The 21,165-nt window shown below is 41.4% G+C and overlaps 1 protein-coding gene across 1 annotated transcript in view; it reads left to right on the top strand.

Annotated features, from left to right (window-relative positions):
* The window catches only part of HELQ (helicase, POLQ like), a 1,104,576-nt gene that overhangs the window by 1,006,678 nt on the left and 76,733 nt on the right, over positions 1 to 21,165 (top strand). Inside the window, exon 16 of the mRNA XM_044059295.1 lies at positions 1,084 to 1,197. Coding sequence (XP_043915230.1) covers positions 1,084 to 1,197 — 114 coding nt within the window. The remainder of the gene's footprint in view (positions 1 to 1,083; positions 1,198 to 21,165) is intronic.

Genomic DNA, 21,165 nt, shown 5'->3' with positions numbered 1-21,165 from the left:
TAGTTATAAGAATATGCTTAGTTTATTTAGCTATATGATTATATGATTATTTGATATTAAATTTGACATTATATTTGTAGATTTTTTATTGTATATTATATATATATATATATATATTTTTTTTTTTTTTTTTGTTAAATTTATTATATATATTTATGCTTCAAGTTAATAATTAAATAAAATAGTTAAATCAATTTTTATAATATAGTATATAGTGTATATAAACAAAATTCTAATTATTTATAATTTTATATTTGTAGTTATTCTGTTAGGTGATAGGACATTTCCCTTCTACCTTATCTTTGGTTCATTTTGGACTTCTGTATGTTTAAACAAATGATTGCAAAGTTATATGACTGTGTTTATGTGTTTCTAACTTATTCTTCAATTAATTCTTTAACTAATTAATTAATAATAATTTTTTAAGTATGGTAATACAGTAATTTAGTTATAATGTTATAATAGAGTGAATCGTGCTATAGCTTACTATTTTAAGAGAGGCTGTTTTTTCCTTGTGTTTTGTGAATCTATTAATTTATGTCTAATTAACCTAATTTAATTGATTTTAGATTGATTGATTAATAGGATACAGGGCTACTATTTAAGTACCCTTGTGTATTGTGTTCATTTGTCTTCTGAGGAAGTTAGCTTGATGGTAGCAACGAAAAGTGTATGTGCATGTTTCACACTTCAAGACGTACATCGAATAAAGTGGTTTGTTTATTGGAGCGCTCTTTTTGTAACTTGGTTCACCTTTCGCTGTTCTGGTTATTAATGCCTTTCACTGACTGATTTTCCTTGAAAATGGTGCATGAAGTTTCCGTTTTAAACTCTGTATACGTGGCTGCTTCTAAATCAGTACGTCTTTATTCATCACTTTGCTTTCATTATTACAGTGCTGGTGAATATTAAGCAATCAAATAAGAATATGTAGAGAGAAATATGACAGTAGAATGAAGCTGAATATAAGAGGGTAAGAATGTAAACCAAGTTGTTAGGTTTTTGACTTTAAAGAATCCATTAATCAGTCAGGAAACATTCTGGAATAATAAGGCTGACATTTCTGCCCTTTTTTATTTGCAGGAGTTGGAAGAATTCTGGAGTTACAGAGCTCTTTTCACAGAACTTACTAAAAAATTGACATACTGTGTTAAATCAGAGCTTATCCCACTCATGGAGATTTCGGGTGTTTTAGAGGTTTGTGATATTTACTGTGCTTTAGCAGCATGTGCTGATGCTTTTGTCAGTATGTATAAGGTATATGACAACAAAGTCTTCTTTTACTTGCAAATCAAACACTTTTCAAGTATGTTTTTTCACAGACCAAAAGAGGCATTATATTTTTACAAGAAATTTTCAAGACACAATATATTAAACCAACTGCCATATACTTGTCTCAGCTTATATGTTGCTTTGTTTTGGACCAGAAACATAAATTCTGAGGTGCTGTTGACTAAACCATTGATTATAAATCTGCTTTTATAATTTCACCAAAATTATGAGACTGTTACCTCTGTGAACTTCACTCACCTAACCACCGACAATTGGGGTAACTTGGGATAAATATGGCTAGGCGTGTAAGGGTTCTATGGCTCTTAGCCTAGTAACCTTGTATGAACCTGTGAACCTATTAGGGCACGGTGGGATGGACAACTATATAACCTTGAAAATGAAGAAACAAGATGAAAGCCATAACCAGTCAGTGTTGCTTCTTCAGAGCTGAGCGTGGAAGCATAGGTTGATGTAGCATACCTATGCAAGACAGTGGGCAGGATTCAGAAAGGCGTACTGTGGTGCGGAAGCTGTAACTCACAAGATTTCCACATTGTGGTAAGTCTGCCAGATTCAGACACACCTCTGCTGCTACTTTTTTTCTACTGTTGGTGGCTATAATGCAGAAAGGTAGCTGCATGCTAATGCTGTAGTCCAGGGGAACGGCTGATGCTAATTAGCCATTTGCTATCCCCCAGAAATGTTGCCAGCTCTGGATTAACTCAGCAGAGTGATTCAAAGATGCAGCTGAATGAGTAAGGCATACTCGCATGAGTGTGTGTGTGTGTGTCTGTCTGTTTGTGTGTCTGTGTGTGTTGTGTGTAAGGCATACTCGCAGGAGTGTGTGTGTCTGTGTGTTGGAGCATGCACGCAGCTATGTGTAATGACTGGGAGTGTGTGTGGGTGGAAGATGCCTTTGCTACTAGGATGAGTGAGCTGGTAGGGAGAACACTGATTAGGCCAGGTCTGACAGGGCGGTGTTAAATTTAGACACATAGTAATGACCCAATAATGAGTTGTTTCTTTTTGCAGCTTTACCTTGTCTCAGAATTGGAGATTCTGTCTGTCATCTAATTGGCCAACCTGCATTGGTTAATTTACATGGGTAGAGAAAATCTCTTTAAGTTCCAAGGAGCATTCTATGAAAGACTGCTAGAAGAACTTGTTAGAAGTTTTACAAAGAATAGTTAGAATAGACTCACATGCATATTTTATGGCATGGTAAAAGGTAATCGTTTTGATGGTCCAGTAATACATGCAAACAAGAGACACGGATGGAAAGAGACCACTAATTTGATAAGTCTGACTTACTGTTTGACATGCAAGGATGGCATCATTTAATGATCTTTCTAAAAAAAAAAATAAAGGAACAACTGGTGCAGACAACAGTGCTAGGGATGCTCATACATATTTGAAATATTTCATATTTCCTGTTTTATTCAGCTAAGAACCAATAAAATAATAAGATTCACAACACTTAAACACAACAATAACTAAGAGTGATGTTTTTGTTATTAACACCCTAAAACACAAGTTAAAAGAACATGTGCAATACAGAAAGGTATATAAAGTTATGTAAGAAATAACCATCTAATGCAGACACGCTGCAGAAAATACAGTAACAAAAAGACTCAGGCAATCCAAAGACTTCCGTGTATAATGCCTTACATTTCATTGAAAGGATGCCCATGGGATATATGCTAATGTCCCCTTACCTTGGGCCTTTGTTCTTAATAGGGAACTGAAAAAAAAATAATTAAAAAAATCCTTAGCCAGTATAGTCTCCTTTTTTGTTAAGATGTGGTATACATATGCTCTTCTAAGTTATGAAGACAGCTGTATTTGAAGTTGATCAGTGTATCAGGAGGTGTATGATAAGGATTATAGTTTTACTTGGTAAACAGTGCAGCAAAATATTTTTTTCCATGGAGGTGGAATAGATACCATTAATTCTGAATAACATTCCAAAAAACATAGCCTTTATCTTTGAAAAGTTAATGCTAAACTGTTTATCACTTACCAGTCATAACTTAGGAGGCAATCTTTACTTAAGGTACAGCTGAGTAATCAGATCTTGGGATAAGACTACACGCATGTAATAAAACCTGTAATTTAGGAACTTTAGTGGAGAAGAAATGAATGAATTGACTTCACAGTGGTGCATCAGTTGCATTACTGGTTTGGCTCTAGGCTGGGTTGTCTTCTGCATGAAGTCTGCTTTTTCTTCTTTTGTTTGTGGGAGTTTTCACTGGGTCTTTGGTTTCTTCCTGCATCCCAGTAGCATGCCAAAACATGGAGTAGTGATTCTGTGTAATGCTCATAAGTGTAGGTATGTGGTCTGCATGTAACTGCATGAATATGACCTTCACATACCTGTCAATCTCTTGGCACAAGAAATCTGGACAAAGGCAGAGATAATGGAGGGGGGGAGCAAAGGCCCCAACATAGGGACATATTTTAAATATTGCTGTTATAAACTTAGACAATTGCTAGAATTATAGGTTTTGAATTGTCATGTGTTTTCTGAAGGATACGAAATGTGAAATGCAAATGTCTGTCATTATGTAATGACATCAGTCCTCAATGATTTTGCAGAAAAACACACATTTTCTGAGGAATAAACAAAAAAAATATGAGGTAAAAATCTGGACATTCTGTGAAAATCTGGACAGTTGAGAAGTATAGTCCTGCAGTCGACTAGTGTGTTGTCCAAAAAGGGTTCTTTTGAATACCATGACAGGCTCCAGCTTTCATTTGACACTGAATAGTATAAAATGTGTGCTAAAAAACAAAATAATTAATACAGTTAATAAATGTAGTAAAGAACAGAGTTCTAGGAATATATTTGGATTACAGTAGCTAAAACAAAAGAGATGTTTGAATTACAAAACAGGAAGGCAAGATGACATTAAGGAGCCATGTAGTACTCCGATGGCTTGATACTGCATATTGTTTTTAAACCATTTAACAGCAGTAAGCAGAAGAACAAATTTGGGAAGTTAAACAAAGAGAAGGCTATGAGAACAAAGTCAAAGATTTTGGAGAATTCAAGAAATAAATCCCCTGAGACACATCCACAGTCAATGATTCTGTAGGTAGAATTAGTAAATTGGAGTAAGGATGTTATTGTACTGCTGCCTACATGAAACATGTATTGATAACTACTACTTTCAAAAATGTATGCTCCTTAACTGAACAAGAATAGTTAAAAGTTAAACAGAAAATAAGGGATTCAAGTTGATACAGTGGTGAAAGGGAGGAAACATATCTGCCTTTATTAATCATAGTAAAAGACCATTGCTTTGAAAGAATGACAAAAACACATTTTCAGACATCTGGAAATGTACACTTGTGACTGATAAAATACACGCTGAAGAGGGAAGAGGAATGGTAACAGAAGTGTTACAAGCCCTAAATAAATAAAGTCCATTAATGGTAGGATGACACTATGATAGTAGGGTTTTTTGTTAGGTGAGAATTAATGTAATCCAAAGATAACTTGATAAATAAGAATTCAACTATGAAATGTAGATGAATGATGCTAATATTTCTACAGGCACTAGGAGTATATGTAAAGATGTTTGTTTAGGTTCTAGCATGAAAAGGATTTAGTAGAAGCAAATGTACGACCACAGTACAGGTAGGGTAAATAAGGCCATTTAAATCTAAAAGAGTCATATGAGTTTCTGTGGGGAATTTGAATTTTCTTCTGAAAAATGTAGGAAATCATTTGTTGTACTCTTCCACACACATTGTTTTTGTGAAAGACAATTCTTTTAGTGGCAGTTCAGCTTAAAGGGTGTTAAAGCTTTTCATGCCTTGATGTGCACAAATTGTACAATTTTTCCAACTATATCATGGCTTTCTATTCCAATCCTACCTTTATGCCAGAAGTTATGTCTGATAATGCCTTGAATGAAAAAAAAAAAAACTTTTCATCCTCTCATCCTCATCTTTAAAATCCTGGAAAGGTATATTATACTTTAGGGATCCAGGTAGGCAGCCATAACTCTCTAGAACTAAAGAGATTAGAAAATGCTATCAATTATTTGCTTCTAATAAATTGTGTGTTGTAGTGGGGAAGCAGACCATTTATAACCAGACTGTAAGTTGCAAGGAGTTTCTGCTATGATTACTTCAACAGTGCTATGTAAGGGATTGTAACAGCATACTTCACTAGTTAGTATTGGCGACATTTTTGATGTGCATCAGCAGATGATGTCTGTGAGTGTGCTACCTGGTCCTATAGCCACACTTCTATTAGACATTCCAATTGAACTGCCAGTCTAAGACAGGGGTGTATTTTGCAACAGCAGTTATTTAAGGCACATCTGCTAGAGCATCTACAGTTGTGGGATGTATAGTTTACTGTTCACTGTATATATAGTATTATTGCTGGATGGACAGGACAATGGGATATAGGGTAATACAGTTGTATGAGGTACTTTTCATAATAGTAGATGTTTGACATTATTCCCTCTTGTCTGTGCAGAAGGAGCTACCTCCTGCCCGACCCTTTTGCTTGTAGTTGTTGGGGGTCTTCAGATTTATATTATAGTGTAATAGTTCTGATAGTAATGATATTCTGGTGTATTTAAATGGAGATTTGCTTGTAGTTTGTGTGTGTGTGTGTGTGTGTGTGTGTGTGTGTGTGTGTGTGTGTGTGTGTGTGTGTGTGTGCGTGCGCGTGTGTAAGTAAATTATCATACGTCCTATTAGCCCTTTCATGCAACTCAAAGGATAAGAATGGAAATGTCTGTAAAATAATGATATTCAGTGACAGTAGCTGACCAGTAGCACACTCTGCTTTGATGTTAGGAATATCAGAAGTTTGTAAATTCTGTACCCACACCAGCTAGTTGGATTTGTTCCACTGCTGGCACTATAGTGCAGCATAAGGAGAAGGGTTCTGCACTCCTGAAGTGTCATCCTTCAGATGAAACATGTAAGTAAGGTCCCACCTACCTGAGGTGATGGTAGCTCAGACAGATGTAAAACCTCATGTAACATTTTTCAGAAAGAGACAATTTCTCTGCTTTTCAGGTCAAGTTGCCCAAGTCAGTATTAATACCACTTTCAGAAGTACCCAGGATATCAGCAGAAAGGGTGGAAAAGCATACAAGAACATTCCTGTCCAAGGAAAAGAAAAGACATATGTCTTCCAGGCTTTTTGCATGGAATTCTAGAGCAGAATCTTGCCAACTGATTGTTCAGAGAGCAGACAAATAGGTCTACTTGAGGAACTCCCATAGATGGAGCAAATCTTGGAAGACCCCTGATCTTGTCTCCATTCATGAGAGTCTGCCGTTGTCCTACTCAGCTTGTCTACCACATAATTTTGCTGTGGCAGAATGTAGGAGGCCTGTAGAGTGAGACTGTATTGTGAAGCTATATGCCAAGCTAACATGACTAGCCTGCAAAAGGGGTATGTCCTGGTTCCCCCTTACTTGTTGACGTACAACATGACTAGGGTATTGCCTATAACAACTTGAAGAGGTCCTGGGGCCCAAAGAAAATTCAGAGAGTTGAGTGCCTTGATCAGGGCTAGCATCTCTTAGATTTATGTTCTTATGTCTGTCCTTAGTGTCCCAGACACCTTACGTTTTTATCCCTCCTGAAACTGCTCCCCAAGCAAAGTCTAAGGTGTCTGTGGTGACTGACTGCTTTAGAACAGGGAGAGAGAAGGGAAGACCTGTATTTGCCGTCTCCACCATGTGGTTTGTCTTCCAACAAACCTCAGCAATGGGATTTGAAAAGACAAAGGATCTTGGTGCTGAGGCCAAAGAGACTACAGACGCCATTGTATCTTTCTCATGTAGAGTCTTGCCAAGGGCTTTGTGAGAATCATAGCTGCTCTCTGTAGGTGCCATCAACTCGAGTTCAAGTCCTAGTAACTTGATAAATTAAAGATCTAAAAAGAAGTTGATTCCATGCTAGTCCGGTGAAGTTCTTCAGCATCATCCTTGTGGTTGTCATTAACATGTCCAGTCATCTGGTTGCATGTTGCCTTCCTCACCTGGGTTCCGTCGATCTTTCCAAATATAATGTCCGTTTCCAGTGATCTCTTCTTCTGATGGTATAATCAAAATAAGACAGTCATAACTTCATCATTTGGGCTTTGAGTGACATAGCCAGTTTGATCTCTTCCAAATTCGATTTGTTAGTTCTTCTGGCAGTCCACAGCATGCATAGAATCCTTCTCCAGCACCAAAGTTCAAATGAGTCTATCTTCTTTCTGTCCCATTTCTGTAGTGTCCAACTTTCGCATCCATAATTGAGCACTGAGTAGACGAGTGCATGGGCAAGTCTGACCTTCATTTTGAGTGTTATTTCCTTGCTTTTGAATACTTTGTTGAGAGCCTTCATTATATAGTGACCAAGTGCTTATTCTTCAAAGTATTTCTTCCCTGCTAGTTGCGTCCATGTTTACAAAAGAGCCCAGGAGATTAAAATTCGTTACAACTTCTATTCTATCATCTTCAAGCTCAAAATCTTTTTCATTTTCTGTGCTCATAATCTTTGTCTTGTTTATGTTCTGTTCTAATCCTATGTTATGACTTTCCGCTTTAACTTTTCTTAGTAGATACAGCATGTCTTCTTTGCTGCTGGTAATGAGCATTGTGTCATCTTCATAGCGCAGGTTGCTTATATTTCGGCCGTCAACTTTAAAACCGATGCAGTCTTCTTCCAGATTTGTTTTTCTGAAGATGGTTTCACCGTAAAGGTTGAACAGGTAAGGTGACAAGATGTATCCTTGTCTGACACCACGTTTTATTGGAAACCAGTCAGTGTTGCCATATTCATTTCATACTGCAGCTTCTTGATTTTCATAAAGGCTCTTCATCAGCTGAGTTATGTGTTTGGGCATTCCCATTTGTACTAGAGTTCTCCATAGTTTATCATGATTCACAAAGTCAAAACCTTTGCTGTAGTCAGTGAAGTAAAAGTATACAGGCTTTTGGTGTTCCTTGCTTTTCTCCAATATTTATCTAACATTGGCAATAATGTGTCTTGTTCCTCAATCTTTTATGAAACCAGCCTGAACTTTGGGTAGTTCTTGCTCAACTTATGGTTGTAGCCTTTGTTGTATTATTTGCAACAGTATTTTTCTGGAGTGTGGAATTAATGCAATTGTTCTGTAGTTGTTACAATCCTTAGCGTCGCCTTTCTTAGGTATAGTTTTGAACAGTGATCTTTTCCAGCCGGTTGGCCATGTTTTTCCTTTCCAAATCTGTTGACACAGTTGAGTGAGGCCCATGATAGCATCTTCTGAGCCTTTGATTAATTCAGTTGGAGTACCATCAATGCCAGGTGACTTGTTGTTATATAAAGCTGTAATTGCTGCTATGACTTATTTTAAAATGTCTGGTTGTTCATCTGTCAATTTTCAGTTCAGTTTCCCCAATGTTATCCATGTTGCCTTTTTTTTTTTTTTTTGTATAAATTTTCCATATATTCTTTCCATCTCCTTTTAATGCTTTCTGGAACATCCAGTATCATTCCATTGGCATCTTTAAGCACCCCCAATCAAGGTTAGAATGTCTGCTGCAATCTCCTAATATCCTGATAAGCTAGTCTGTTTTTTCTGTTTATATGCTCCGATCAATTTTCTGACAGATATCCTTGAAACAGCATTCCTTGTCTTTCCAAATTTGACATTGAAACTTTTGGTTCATTTGTGATACTTTTTCCATTATCACTGGAAAATTTTGCTTGTCTTCTTTGTTTTGCTACTTTTCTAGTTTCTTCTGATAGTGTTGTGGAATATTTTTGGTGTCATATTTTGGAAGGTTTCTAATGATCATCTTCTTGTGAAGCTTTACTTTGATCTTGCTTGTCAAAAGCTCACGGTCCTTTCCACAATCAACTCTTGATTTAGTCCTTGCCATCAACACTGCAGATTTCCATGTCTGTCCTGTGCAGATATAGTCAACTTGATTTTGGTACATGCCATTTGGAGAAGTCCATGTGTACTGGCGATGTGGTGTTGAAAATATATATTCATAATTGTCGGTTAGTTTTGCGTAACTGTCCTAAGTTATCATCGGCTTCATTTCTTTCTCCTATGCCATGCTTTCCAACCACTGCATCTTTAGGTGTGCTTCCTGCTTTTGCATTCAAGTCCCCCATAATGATCAGTAGATCTTGTTTCAGCATTTGATCTATTTCATTTTGAAGTTGTTCTTAGAACAGTTCTACATCTTCATCTTCCACGTCTGTCGTTGGAGCATATACTTGGATCAAGGTAACATTGATCGTCTTTCCCTGTAGACAGATTGACATGATTCTATCACTGATAGCATTATACTTTAGTACTGTCTTTGAAAGCTTATTGTTGAGGATGAATGCCTTGACGTTTTTCCTGTATGTTTTGTGACCAAAGTAGTAGATCCAATGCTCACTTTATTGAAAGTGGCCCTGTCCTGTCCATTTGAATTCACTAGTCCCTAACAAATCGATTTTGTTTTTTTTTTCTTTCTGATTGTTAACATTTTCCAGTTTTCCTTGGTTCATGCTTTGTACATTCCACGTTCATATGTTAAGAATAGCTTTGCAACTTCTGATCTCCTTTTTCTGTCTAGAACATTAGCATCAGGATGACCTGATAGCTTTGATCTGTCAGCTTCATAAACACTGGGCATACTCTGCGTGACCGTCAGCTCTTCCCTAGTGCCACAGTGAGTGCCTTCTGACCTAGGGGACCATCATCCAGCAATATACGTTACTTCTTTTTGTTGCCTCATCATCATTAAGTTTTCTTGGCAGAATACAGAAGTAGATTGCCGGGCTTCTCTTCTGCACAGTACAAATTCGAATTTTTAGCTGTTGTTGCATCAAATGCAATTTTCTGCCTCCAACACTGCCCGTCTGCTGCTGCCCAGATGGGTGGTACATCATTAGTCTAGCATCTCTCCTGAAACCTGTCTGCCTTGGGAGACACTGCTGGTAGTAAAATTGCCAATGGCATAGCTTTCAGCTTCATAGATGCGCGCAAACCCTGGTGGTGTGCCAAGCCCATGTACCATGTCCAGGGATCGTAGATGCTATGATATCCAAAATCCTGTGATATTCCTTTGCAGTGACTGAAGTCTGAATGGAAAACCTTAGAAATCGATCTTGGCTCTTCTTTCGGCTTTTCCCGGTTAGGGGTCACCACAGCGGAACTTCGGTCCGCTAATGATTGGCAGTAGATTTTTTTAGGGGTGCCAGCTCGACACCCAACCTTCAACGAAGGCACGCCCATTCTACGCATGTCTTTCGAACGCCACTCAACCGAGGGGTGGACATGCAGACTCCTCACAGAAGGTGCTCCCACTGTGAATCGAATGGGAGAACCTCTTGCTGTGAGGCAACAACGCTACCGGTGCACCACTGCGGCTTCTATAGATCTATTGTTTTCTTGTTAAAGAAAAGCTCTTTGGACTGAGGTGTCTTAACTGATACCCTAGGAACACAATCCTGTGTGAAAGAGTCAAAAAGACTTTTGAATGTTCTCTTGTAATCCCAGCTTGTGTAACAGATCTCTCAACTAAGTGAGAGATTCCTGACAATTTGAAAAATACTTTGCATAGATAAGCAAGTTGTTTAATTATGGAAAAATGTGGATACCCTGTAACCTGCAGTGAACGGGAGCAAGTCACTTTGTGAACACTCTAGGTGCAGTGGATAGTCCAGAGAGTAAGGCAGGAATCTGATAATGAGATCCAGACAAACAAAACTTTAAGAAACGCCTGAAGTCTGGATGAATAGGAACGTGCTGATAAACATCTTCTAAATCTAGTGTTACCAGGAAACTTGAATGAGAACGAAGAGGTAATAGGTTGTGGAGTGACATCATTTTTTAAGCTGGGCAATATCACAAACATATGTTCATAGGTTCATACTAGGCTATCTGCCCTAGGGCATTTATAAGCTTAGCCAGAGTGTGTTTGGCTTTCGCCACCCATTTTAAATTAATTTTGCTATGCCCTTTTTCGAGGTTAGTATACTGTGCCTCTGTCTAACAGTGACACAGAAGTGATACCCGGGGTAAACCTACGATCTTCCATCCACTCATCAAGATTCCTCTTGAAGAGAGTCAGTGAGGGACTCTGCCTAACCTGGACTGGGATTTTATTCCAGAGTGAAGGGAGCCTCTGGGTTATGAATCTGTCCCTCCAGCATGTCCTATTTATTTCAGTGCTGAGGTTCAAGTCTCTCGAGCGTGTAGCTCGATGGGATTTGGATTTTCTGAGGTGCAGCATGTCCATTAATTCCGGGTTGGACATGGCTTTATACGTCAGGCACAGATCGCCAGTGAGCAGGCGGTATGCCACTGAGTAGAGCTGGAGTTTCTTTAACCGGGCAGCATATGGCATCTGTTTGAGCCCTTTGATCCTCTTGGTGAGGTACTTTTGGGGTCTTTCCAGTTGCTGCAGGTGTCTGGTAGGGTACATCCCAAAAGGGACATCGTACTCAATTATGGGCCTGATGAGGGATGAGTAAAGAGGCACGATGACCTCCCCTGATCTAGATGTGAATCCCTTCATGATTAGGTGGGCTATATAAAATGTTTTTCTAACCACTTTGGCCACGTGGTTGTCAAATGAGAGATTGCTATCAACTTGGGTCCCCAGGTCCCTAATTACTTCTTCTGTACTTAATGGATTACCACCTATGTGGTAATTTGTGGGCACTTTGTTTTTGCCAAAGGGGATGACTATACACTTTTTGGCATTTAGCTTGAGGCCATGGCTCTGGCACTAGTTGTCTGTTTCTATGAGGCCCTTTTGGAGGATGCTTGTGTCAGCTTGTGAGTCGATTATGGCGCCCAGTTTGCAGTCATCTGCGAACTTGGTCAGCCACAGTCCTTCCGTGTTGGCCTGTACCTCCAAGAAATATATACCGAACAAGAGAGGTCCCAGGACTGAGCCTTGTGGGATGCCACTTGTAACTGGTTTGGAGTCTGACATGGCTCCAGCAATTCTAACCATGTGGGTTCTGTCCTTGAGCCAGTTTGCAACCCATCTAGTGACATAGGGGTTTATATTTAAGCTGGTGAGCTTATCTATAATGCCCAAGTGGGGTATTGTATCGAAGGCTTTTGCGAGGTCCAGGTAGGCTGTGTGGACCACCTTCCCCTCGTCAATGGCCTTGGTGACTGTTTCAAAGAAATCGACCAGGTTTAAGAGGCAGGATCTGCCCTTAACAAAGCCAAACTGGGTAGGATCCAGTGTCTGTAGGTCCATAATATCTTTATTTATGAGGTCCATGATGATCCTTTCCATAGCTTTGCAGACCAAGCTAGTCAGGCTCATGGGGCGATAGTTTCCAAAATCCGTTGAGGCACCACCTTTGTGGAGAGGGACCACTGTTGCTTTACGCCACTCTTTGGGTACATATCCTGTAGTAAGGCTGAGATTGAACAGTAGTTTTATGTTTGGGTTTAGCTCTTCTTGGAGTTCATGTAGGATGCAGCCCGGGACATCGTCTGGTCCCATTGATGCTGTGTTTTTTGCTTTAGAGAGGGCGGCTCTTACCTGAGCATCTGAGATGTCAGGGGGGAAGCACTCTGCTGGGATAGATATTTGCCCTTTTGGTGGGGGGGGGGTTTGCGCTGAACCTGTCAGCTAGGATGTTGGCAATGTCTGTGGGTTCGGTGTATTTTTTGTCATTTTGGACTAATTCTGAGCATATCTGGGAATTCCCACCCAGGTTCCTAACATAACTAAAGAAAGCCTTGTGATTATCCTTAGTGTCCTGTGCAATTTTTCTCTCGAAGCTGGCCAGAGCGATTTTATGAGTGCCCGTAGTTTTTTGCTAATACTGATCAGAGATGCCTTCCCTTTTTGGGATTTTGCTCTGTCATGTAGTAGCTTCCTCCTTCAATTGTATAGTTTGTTTATGGCTGGGGTCCACCAGACAGGATGTCTGCCTTTGGAGGATTGGGTCTTGGTTTTATTTGGGATTGCATGATCCATGCATTCCTGAAGGTGTTCATAGAATGCATTTATAAAGGATTCTGCGGTCTGGGCCGTATTTTCCACAGGCCCGGGGGCTTTGAAGGAGTCCACCTCGGTTTTGAGGAGTGTGAAATTTGCTTTAGAGAAGTTTTTTACTGTGGTTTTCTGGGCAGGGGGTGGGGTCGGGATGTGAATATCCAGTGAGATTAGTTTATGGTCTGATCTTACCAGTGAGGGATACACTTCTGGTTTGGAGCATAAAGTCCCCATGTTGGTGATGATCAGGTCCAGTATGTTTTCCCCTCTTGTGAGAGTGGTAACAAGTTGTTCTATAGCATTTGAGTTTATAAATTCTAAGAACCTTAGGGCTAGGGTGTTGGAGCTAGAGTAATGCTCCCAGTCTATGTTTGGGTAGTTGAAGTCGCCCAATATAATGGTGTTTGGAGAGACCTTCATATTTTCCAGTGTTCTCAGGAAGGCCGAGTGGGGTTCCTGGGTTTGGGAAGGTGGTCTGTAGCAGGCTATAAACTGGAAGGCAGTTTTACCCACTGTTAGTTGCACATGGATAGTCTCTGATGCTTCGTGCTATGCCACCAACCTGGAGGTGTGGGTATCTTTGACGAATATTGATACTCCCCCTCCTTTTGTGGTTCGGTCCAAGTTTTGGGCCCGAAAAGCATGGTATGTGGTATAACCTGGTAGCGCTGGGGTGCTCTCAGGAGCCTTGAACCAGGTTTCTGTTACTGCACAGATATCGATGTTCCCCATGCTAAGGAGAGTTTCGAGTGCATGCATCTTGATTCTGGCGTTGAGTAGCATTACTCTTAGTTTCTTATCCCTTGTGATACCTATGGAGGTGGGTTTGTCTTTTGAGCCTTGCCTAAAAAAGGCACTATGGGGATAGCAAGAGCCTTTGCCAATATCCGAAAGCCCAGGGGTGATAGGTGCAAGCCATCCCTAGCGAAGCATTGTGGCTTGTCGAGCATGTCATCCCAGGCTGCCAGGCATTGGATCCTCTTTGAATGACACCAATACTTAAGACAATTGTTGAAATTGATCATCTTGTCTTCATATTGTGGCATCATTCTTGGTGAGGATAAGATGCTACTTAAGGTCAGGGTCATACCGGCCTGGGCTACATGCTCAGAGAGCTCCTCTATGTCTCTTTTCATGTAGTCCAGGGAGGTATGTCTCAGGTCATTCACACCAGCATGGACAATGACTGAGTCATATTTGTACTTGCCTTGGAGTGACCTGAGTGCTTGTGTTATGTGGCGGATCCTAGCGCCCGACAGGCAGCTCACCATGACCTTCTCTTTGTTCAGCCTGGTGAGTGGGACGTCAGTGTGCCTGAAGATAGAGTTATCTATTACAAGTGTATCAGGTGTGTTGTTTAGCCTTAAGTGCTGTGACTGTTCGGCACACTGGCTTTGTGAGCTATGTGTTGCACGTGTTTTGTTTTGGGGTAGCGGTTGCTTGGGTGTCTGCTTTGGAGGTCTCTGCTGCTTAGGCAGATTTTTATTTAGAGCCTCCGAGTATGTTTTTGTGTGTTTATGTGTTTGGTTTGCTGTCATGGTAGGTTCATGTGAGACTGGAATTGTAGTGAGTGTGGTTTCCTTCTCCTCCTGACTGGTTACACCAGTACTGAGTTGAGAGAGCTTAGCCTCCAGTTTGGCTATATGGTTGCATCTCTCACATGTGTTGGAATTTGTTGGGAGGAGGAGAGGGTTGTCTGTGTACATGAGGCAGTTGTAACATTGCCTCAAGATTCCCAGATTCACCAGCTGGACCGGAGAGATTGACAACTGACCTTTGGACATGCTAGAATAGTATTGGGAATTCCTTTATAATTGAAAAAAGGGCCAATGGGGAACAAGGTACTCAAGGGGAGTTTGTGAGGGTGTAGTGCTTTTAATTTTTTAATGCTGACTTATATAATTGCTTTATTGAGCAAGTGCTAGGTAACTTAAATGCAATGTGTTACGGGTAACTTCAATGCAAAAACAACAAACAGTAACTTTCTTTCAAGTGAAACAAGGAAATAAGTACAGTAAGCAATGCAGATATCACTAGGGATACACAGAAATGCTGAAAAGCCGCATTTTAGGTGGAATTAGCTTTTCAGGGAAATAACAAGCAAACAAACAACAAGCATACAAACAAAGCTAGATTCAGCAGGCCTGGATCTAGTCTATGCTACAGCAAACAAGGTGTACCAATTTCAGTAAGAAACAGTTCAGATATGCAGGCACTATAAGCCTTTAACCAGAAATTCCCAGCTCAGAAAGGCAGAGTCCAGCCTCTCCTCCCACAAGAGTGCAGACCACGAACCTTCTTAATGTAAAATAACTGGCCTGAAGCCCACGTGCTTAAACCAGAACTAATACACTTTTAGAATAACAGACACTGAGCCCTCAATCAGCAGTTCCCAACTTAGAAGGATGTCAGCTACCTGTCCTGCCACCACAGTGCAGGCCACAAACCTTCCTGATGTAAAACAACTGGTCTGAAGCCCAAGTGCTTAATCCAAAAGACTTAGAATGATAGCTACACTTTAATCAAGTTACTACCAAGCAGTAATAAATACAATTGAATACTTTAAAGAATTCCTGGATTAGTGCACAAGTTATACAAACAAAGCTAGATTCAGCAGGCCTGGATCTAGTCTATGCTACAGCAAACAAGGTATACCAATTTCAGTAAGAAGCAGTTCAAATATGCAGGCACTATAAGCCTTTAACCAGAAATTCCCAGCTCAGAAGGGCAGAGTCCAGCCTCTCCTCCCACAAGAGTGCAGACCACGAACCCTCTTAATGTAAAATAACTGGCCTGAAGCCCAAGTGCTTAAACCAGAATTAATACACTTTTAGAATAACAGACACTGAGCCCTCAATCAGCAGTTCCCAACGTAGAAGGATGTAAGCTACCTGTTCTGCCACTACAGTGCAGACCACAAAACTTTTTAATGTAAAACAACTGGTCTGAAGCCCAAGTGCTTAAACTAAAAGGCTTAGAATAAGTTACACCAAGCAGTAATAAATACAATTGAGTACTTTTAAGATTACGCAAAAGCAAAATAAAGTAGGAAGAAACACAAATAACAGTAAAAGCAGATAGATTTTTTTTTTTTTTTTTTTTGTATAGTGGAAAGAGAGAAAGGAGTAGCAGAAACTAAGCTGATTGGCCTTCTCAAATGTTCTCCCTGTACTGGGTAGAATGAGGTAATGACACTAGACTGGGAGGAGGGTCCCAGATCAAATTTACACTAGGGGCGGGCAACTGCAAAGCCACCAACTATAAAAACACTATACCAACACGGAGGGAGGGTGGGAAACAAACTGCAGAAATGTTTCTCACACTGTAGGAAAGAAAGATCTAGAACTGGTCTCCAAGCAGTTTATATCCTTGACACTAAAAGCATCCTTAAATAAAAAACCTTTCCCCACCTGGGAAAAATTAACTGGTTCTACTATTCACTGGGACAGCATGTGGTGAAGGGCAGGGGGAAAGAGTCTGGCCTGGTGGATGAGAGATTACCCTCGGAAAGGAGGAGTTTCCTCTCACTGCTAACTTTAACCTTGTTGAATGATCTTCAGAACCCATTTTTCTGAGGCTATTTCTTACAAAGGAGAAAAATGGAGAGTCAGACCTTTCTGGAAGGGAAATGGGGCTGTCAATGTGTGTGTGTGCGGGGGGCACAAGGTCCCTTAGTTATTCTGACTTGTTGGACTGCCTTTGATTTTGGGGGATTCCAGAATTTTTTTGGAATGCCATTGCCATTTCTTCTTAAATGTCTGTTTTCTAGCATTTTACTGAGACTATTTATTTTGTTTTTTTCCAAACTTGGACAAAGGGTTAGAGAATCCCTTAGAAAATTTAGAAAAGGAGGGATGAAAAATCTTAAGAAATTCCTGTATCAGCTTACCCCTTTCATCACATTTTTTGATTGACTGTGCAGGGCCAAAAACTAAATCTCTTTCCAAAGAAGAATTTAAAATCTCATTTTTAACATCATCTAGGAGGTTCTGGGAACATAGCCATGCAAATCTCCTTAAAACAGTTGCCATATCCCTGGAAGAAGTATCAACTGAATCACATATACAAACACACACACACACTGTGAACAATGAGTAGCGGCTTGTATAATTGAAGAAACTAAATTATTTAAAGCAGATTTTTCATCACCAGAAGAAACTGCAGACAAAATACTCCTCAATAGTTGCACAATTAGTTACAACAAACTTTAGCATATGAGCCTGAGAATTCAAAATTCTGAAAGTCAAAGTTACAGAAGCATACACTTTTTCCCATACTTATCATTAATCTTCCCATCCATATCAGAAAGAGTACAACTCAAATTGAATAATACTAGGGAATCATCAGATAACCTATGTAGAAGATTCTATAGGAATGTGAAGTGTACAAACTGGTTCTCTAACAGAGTAGCTGATGCTTGGAACAGACTACCAAATTACATTAAAGCAAGTACTAGTTTAGATATTTTTAAGAACAGCCTGGACATTTATTATGGGAACAAGTGTTTTGGTATATTGGCAAGCTAGAAGGGCATTAATGCCCGTGCTTGAAATATTTGTATCTATGTATGAATGTATGTAATAATGATCTGATGTTGTCCTTTTTATTCTTCCTCAACCAATGGGTTCATATCCGATCCTCAGATCCAACTCAGCCGCATACTCCAGACTTCAGATCCAACTTTTGAGCTCCTCCCTCTACCCATAATGCCTTAATTCACCCCCATTACCCCGGATCCTGTTTGCTGCCATCACAGACAGACACAGGTTCCTCTGTCGAGCATTACAAGAGTTTTTTCATGAGTTAATCTAACTTTTTTCTCCTTAAAAGTTTATCTATAGCTGATTTTTTTTGTACTATTTATCTCTATCCTCTCTCTTAGTCTCTTGCAGGAGTTAGGGTTTCCTACTGTTTTTTAGATAATAGTCTATTCTTACCATAGTTAGTATTACTACTTACCCCTTTTACAGGGTATCTCCTTTAAATTACCATTGTTGGTAATTAAACCCGTAGTTTTCTTTCTATATAAAAAAAAATTAATCTGAAGAGGTTAACTTCATTTTATCTTCAACCTGTGGGTATTCGGATCCATATCGGATCCAAGCCGGCAACTTTACAATCATCTGCTTTGAGCTCCAAGCTCCTCCCCCTTACCCAAAATACATCACCATCTACTGCCTTCCCCCAGATATCGTTTGCCGCTTCATGTATCAGCTTCGTGATCTCTGCAGCTCTGAGCTTTCAGTGGTGCTGTAAGTGCTTTTTGGGTTGTTCTAGTGAGTTTTTCACTGAGTTAGTTTTCCCTTTCCTCTCCCTCGCTAGTTCGTCGGTTTTCAAAAAAAAAAAAAAAGTGATGTAGTTTTTGTGTAGTTCCTTCCCTTCCTTAGCGTGTGCGTGGTCAGGCTAGGTTTTTTGTTGGTGACGGGGTGTGTGTTTTGTTTTGCTGTAATGTCTGATCAGCCTAAACCAACCTTTAAAAAATGCACAGAGTGTGGCCATAAGTTTTCACCAGCGGATGGCCACACTCTGTGTGTTATTTGCTTGGGCGTTTCCCACTGGCCCATCCAATGCAGCATTTGTGCAGGGTTCAATCCTACAGCTCTAAGAGACAGAAAGGCCAAACTTGTGGCTAAAGGCCTGCTTCCAGCATCAACCTTAGATTCGTCAACGGTCACGGCCTCGGCTTCTTCTTCTGCAGCTCCCGCTCAACCCCCCCCCCAGGCTGGGACTTACTCTTCCGTTAGACTTGCTGAAGGGGATGTTATCAAAGCGAGAGACAAAGAGAAAAAGGACAGACAAAAGGATTCAGAGAGAGGGAGAGACAAGGACAAAAAGGGGATAGGCCTCGTAAGAGGTCTCCTGATCGGGAGGCCTTCCCTGGCCCGCCTTCTAAAGTTTCAAGACATGTTTCTCCACAGCCCCACTCCCCCAGATTTTCCCCAGAGCCTACAGAGCCGAGGCCTTCTTCCAGATCCTCCCAGCGACCAGCCAGATCCGAGTCGGTCGCATCCTCTCGCTCGACTCAGAGTATTTCAGAACTGGACATGGACAAGATGATGAGGAGATTCATTCGGACCAAAATCCAGATGGGAGTCTTGCCAGGCCCCTCTCCCTCTGGAGGGGGGACCTCGATGCCTTTCTTCCACCCAATTTCTCCTTCCTCAATCTGGCCTTCGGTTTCGGGGTACATGGATCTGAGGATCTGAGGAGCTGGGGATTCGGCGCCGATGGTTCCACCAACCACGACTCCGGCAATTACCTTGAGTTCCTCAGATCCAACTAGTTCGGATCCGAGCAGCTGTCAGGGCCGAGGACTGGGAGTCGGAACAGAGGGGATGGATGTGTCTTTGGCTCTGACCTTGTCGGATCTAGGCCGCACCTTCGGAGCTCTGGTTACCTTAGCCTCAGCTCCGATCCTCACGACGGACCCAGGGAGAGCTTTCTCCTTGTTGGGCTCTAAGGCGGTACACTCTCCTTCGGTGTTTAATGTGGTGGAGGGGGTTCTCTTCCCAAGGATCAAGACCTCAGCCTATTCCCTTGGATTCCACCCAGACTCCCTCGAACTCGGTTGCGACTCCCTTCATCTTGTCTCAGGGACAGCCCATGCTAGAGGAGCCCCAGGCAGTTCCCCTGGAGGAACTCCCCGCTGCTCGAGAGCCCTCTTCAGAGAGTCCCACTGAGAAGGGCATCGTAAGCACACGTGCAAAAGGCGACACTTGGACTCCCCTGAGTCCCTTACCGAGGACACTGATTTGGATGAAGGAGAAGGTTCCCCCAGGTCACCTCCCGAGGATGTCTCCTTTGGAGGCATCATGGAGATCTTCCGCCAGAGGGGAGGTTGGTCAGCCCCAAAACCTTCTTCTGATGAATCAGTGTTCCTGGAGGCTTTAGGCACAGGTCCATCTACTTCCTGGGTGTCCACGCTGGCGGATCCTTTAGTGGATCTTATTACCACATGGGCATGGAAGGAGCCAGACACCGTAGAGCCGATAGCAGAGCGCCCGGATAAAATTCTCTCTCCACCCTCTGACAGACCGGCCTGCTATGAAGGATCCCCTGTGGACACTATGGTGTTTGCAGCAGCCACCAAGAGGGAACTGGCTCAAGAGAGTTCCTCGGTCCACCCTCCGGATAAGGAATCCATGACTATGGATCGATTTGGGAAGCAAGTGTATTCTTCAGCGACATTTTCCATCCGAGCACTGAACTACTTGGAACACGTCATATGACTGCAGCGGGACCTAGTCATGGAGTTAGCTGAGTCGCCCCCAGAGTCTTTGTCGCAGGAGGAAAAGCATCTGTTCTCTCCGAAGATGTCTACTCTGAAATCAGTGTTGAACATGTCCATGCTCCTCCTTTCTCATGCTACAGAAGGAGCAGCTAGGGCGGCTGGGACTGGCATTGCTATGAGGTGACACGCTTAGCTCAGACTGTGTCAGTTTGCAGACCCCTTCAAGGCGTCTTTTACGAATGCCCCCTAGGATGGTACTTCTCTCTTTGGGATGACTGTTCATGACACCTTTGTCCAGAGTGAAAAAGACGGGAAGACCTTGTCTGCCATCGAAATCCACTTCTCTAACCGTCAAAGATCCTTTTCCCGGAATCAGAGAAGGCAAAAGAAGATGTGGTTCCAGAAATCTCAGTTTTCCCGGGACTCTCTGGACAACTCATCCCCTAGAGGCAGAGGGGGACAGGATAGATACCGGCCCAGAGGCAGAGGGGGTCCAAGGAACTTTAGGTCTAGGGAGCCCTTCTCGGACAGGCCCGTGCAGCAACCCTGAGGGGTGGCCCGACTGCCCTACTCTGGAGGCAGTCGGGGGAAGATTATCATTGGCGTGGGAGTCCATAACTGCAGATCGTTGGGTGCTACAAATAATATCCAGAGGTTACACCATCCCATTTGTTGCCCCTCCAA

This window comes from Protopterus annectens, chromosome 17.part0 (genome assembly GCF_019279795.1).
Source record: "Protopterus annectens isolate FY-2018-M chromosome 17.part0, PAN1.0, whole genome shotgun sequence".
Lineage (NCBI taxonomy): Eukaryota > Metazoa > Chordata > Ceratodontiformes > Protopteridae > Protopterus > Protopterus annectens.
Note: the sequence above shows the minus strand (reverse complement) of the source record. Positions and strands in the feature narration are given on the sequence as shown.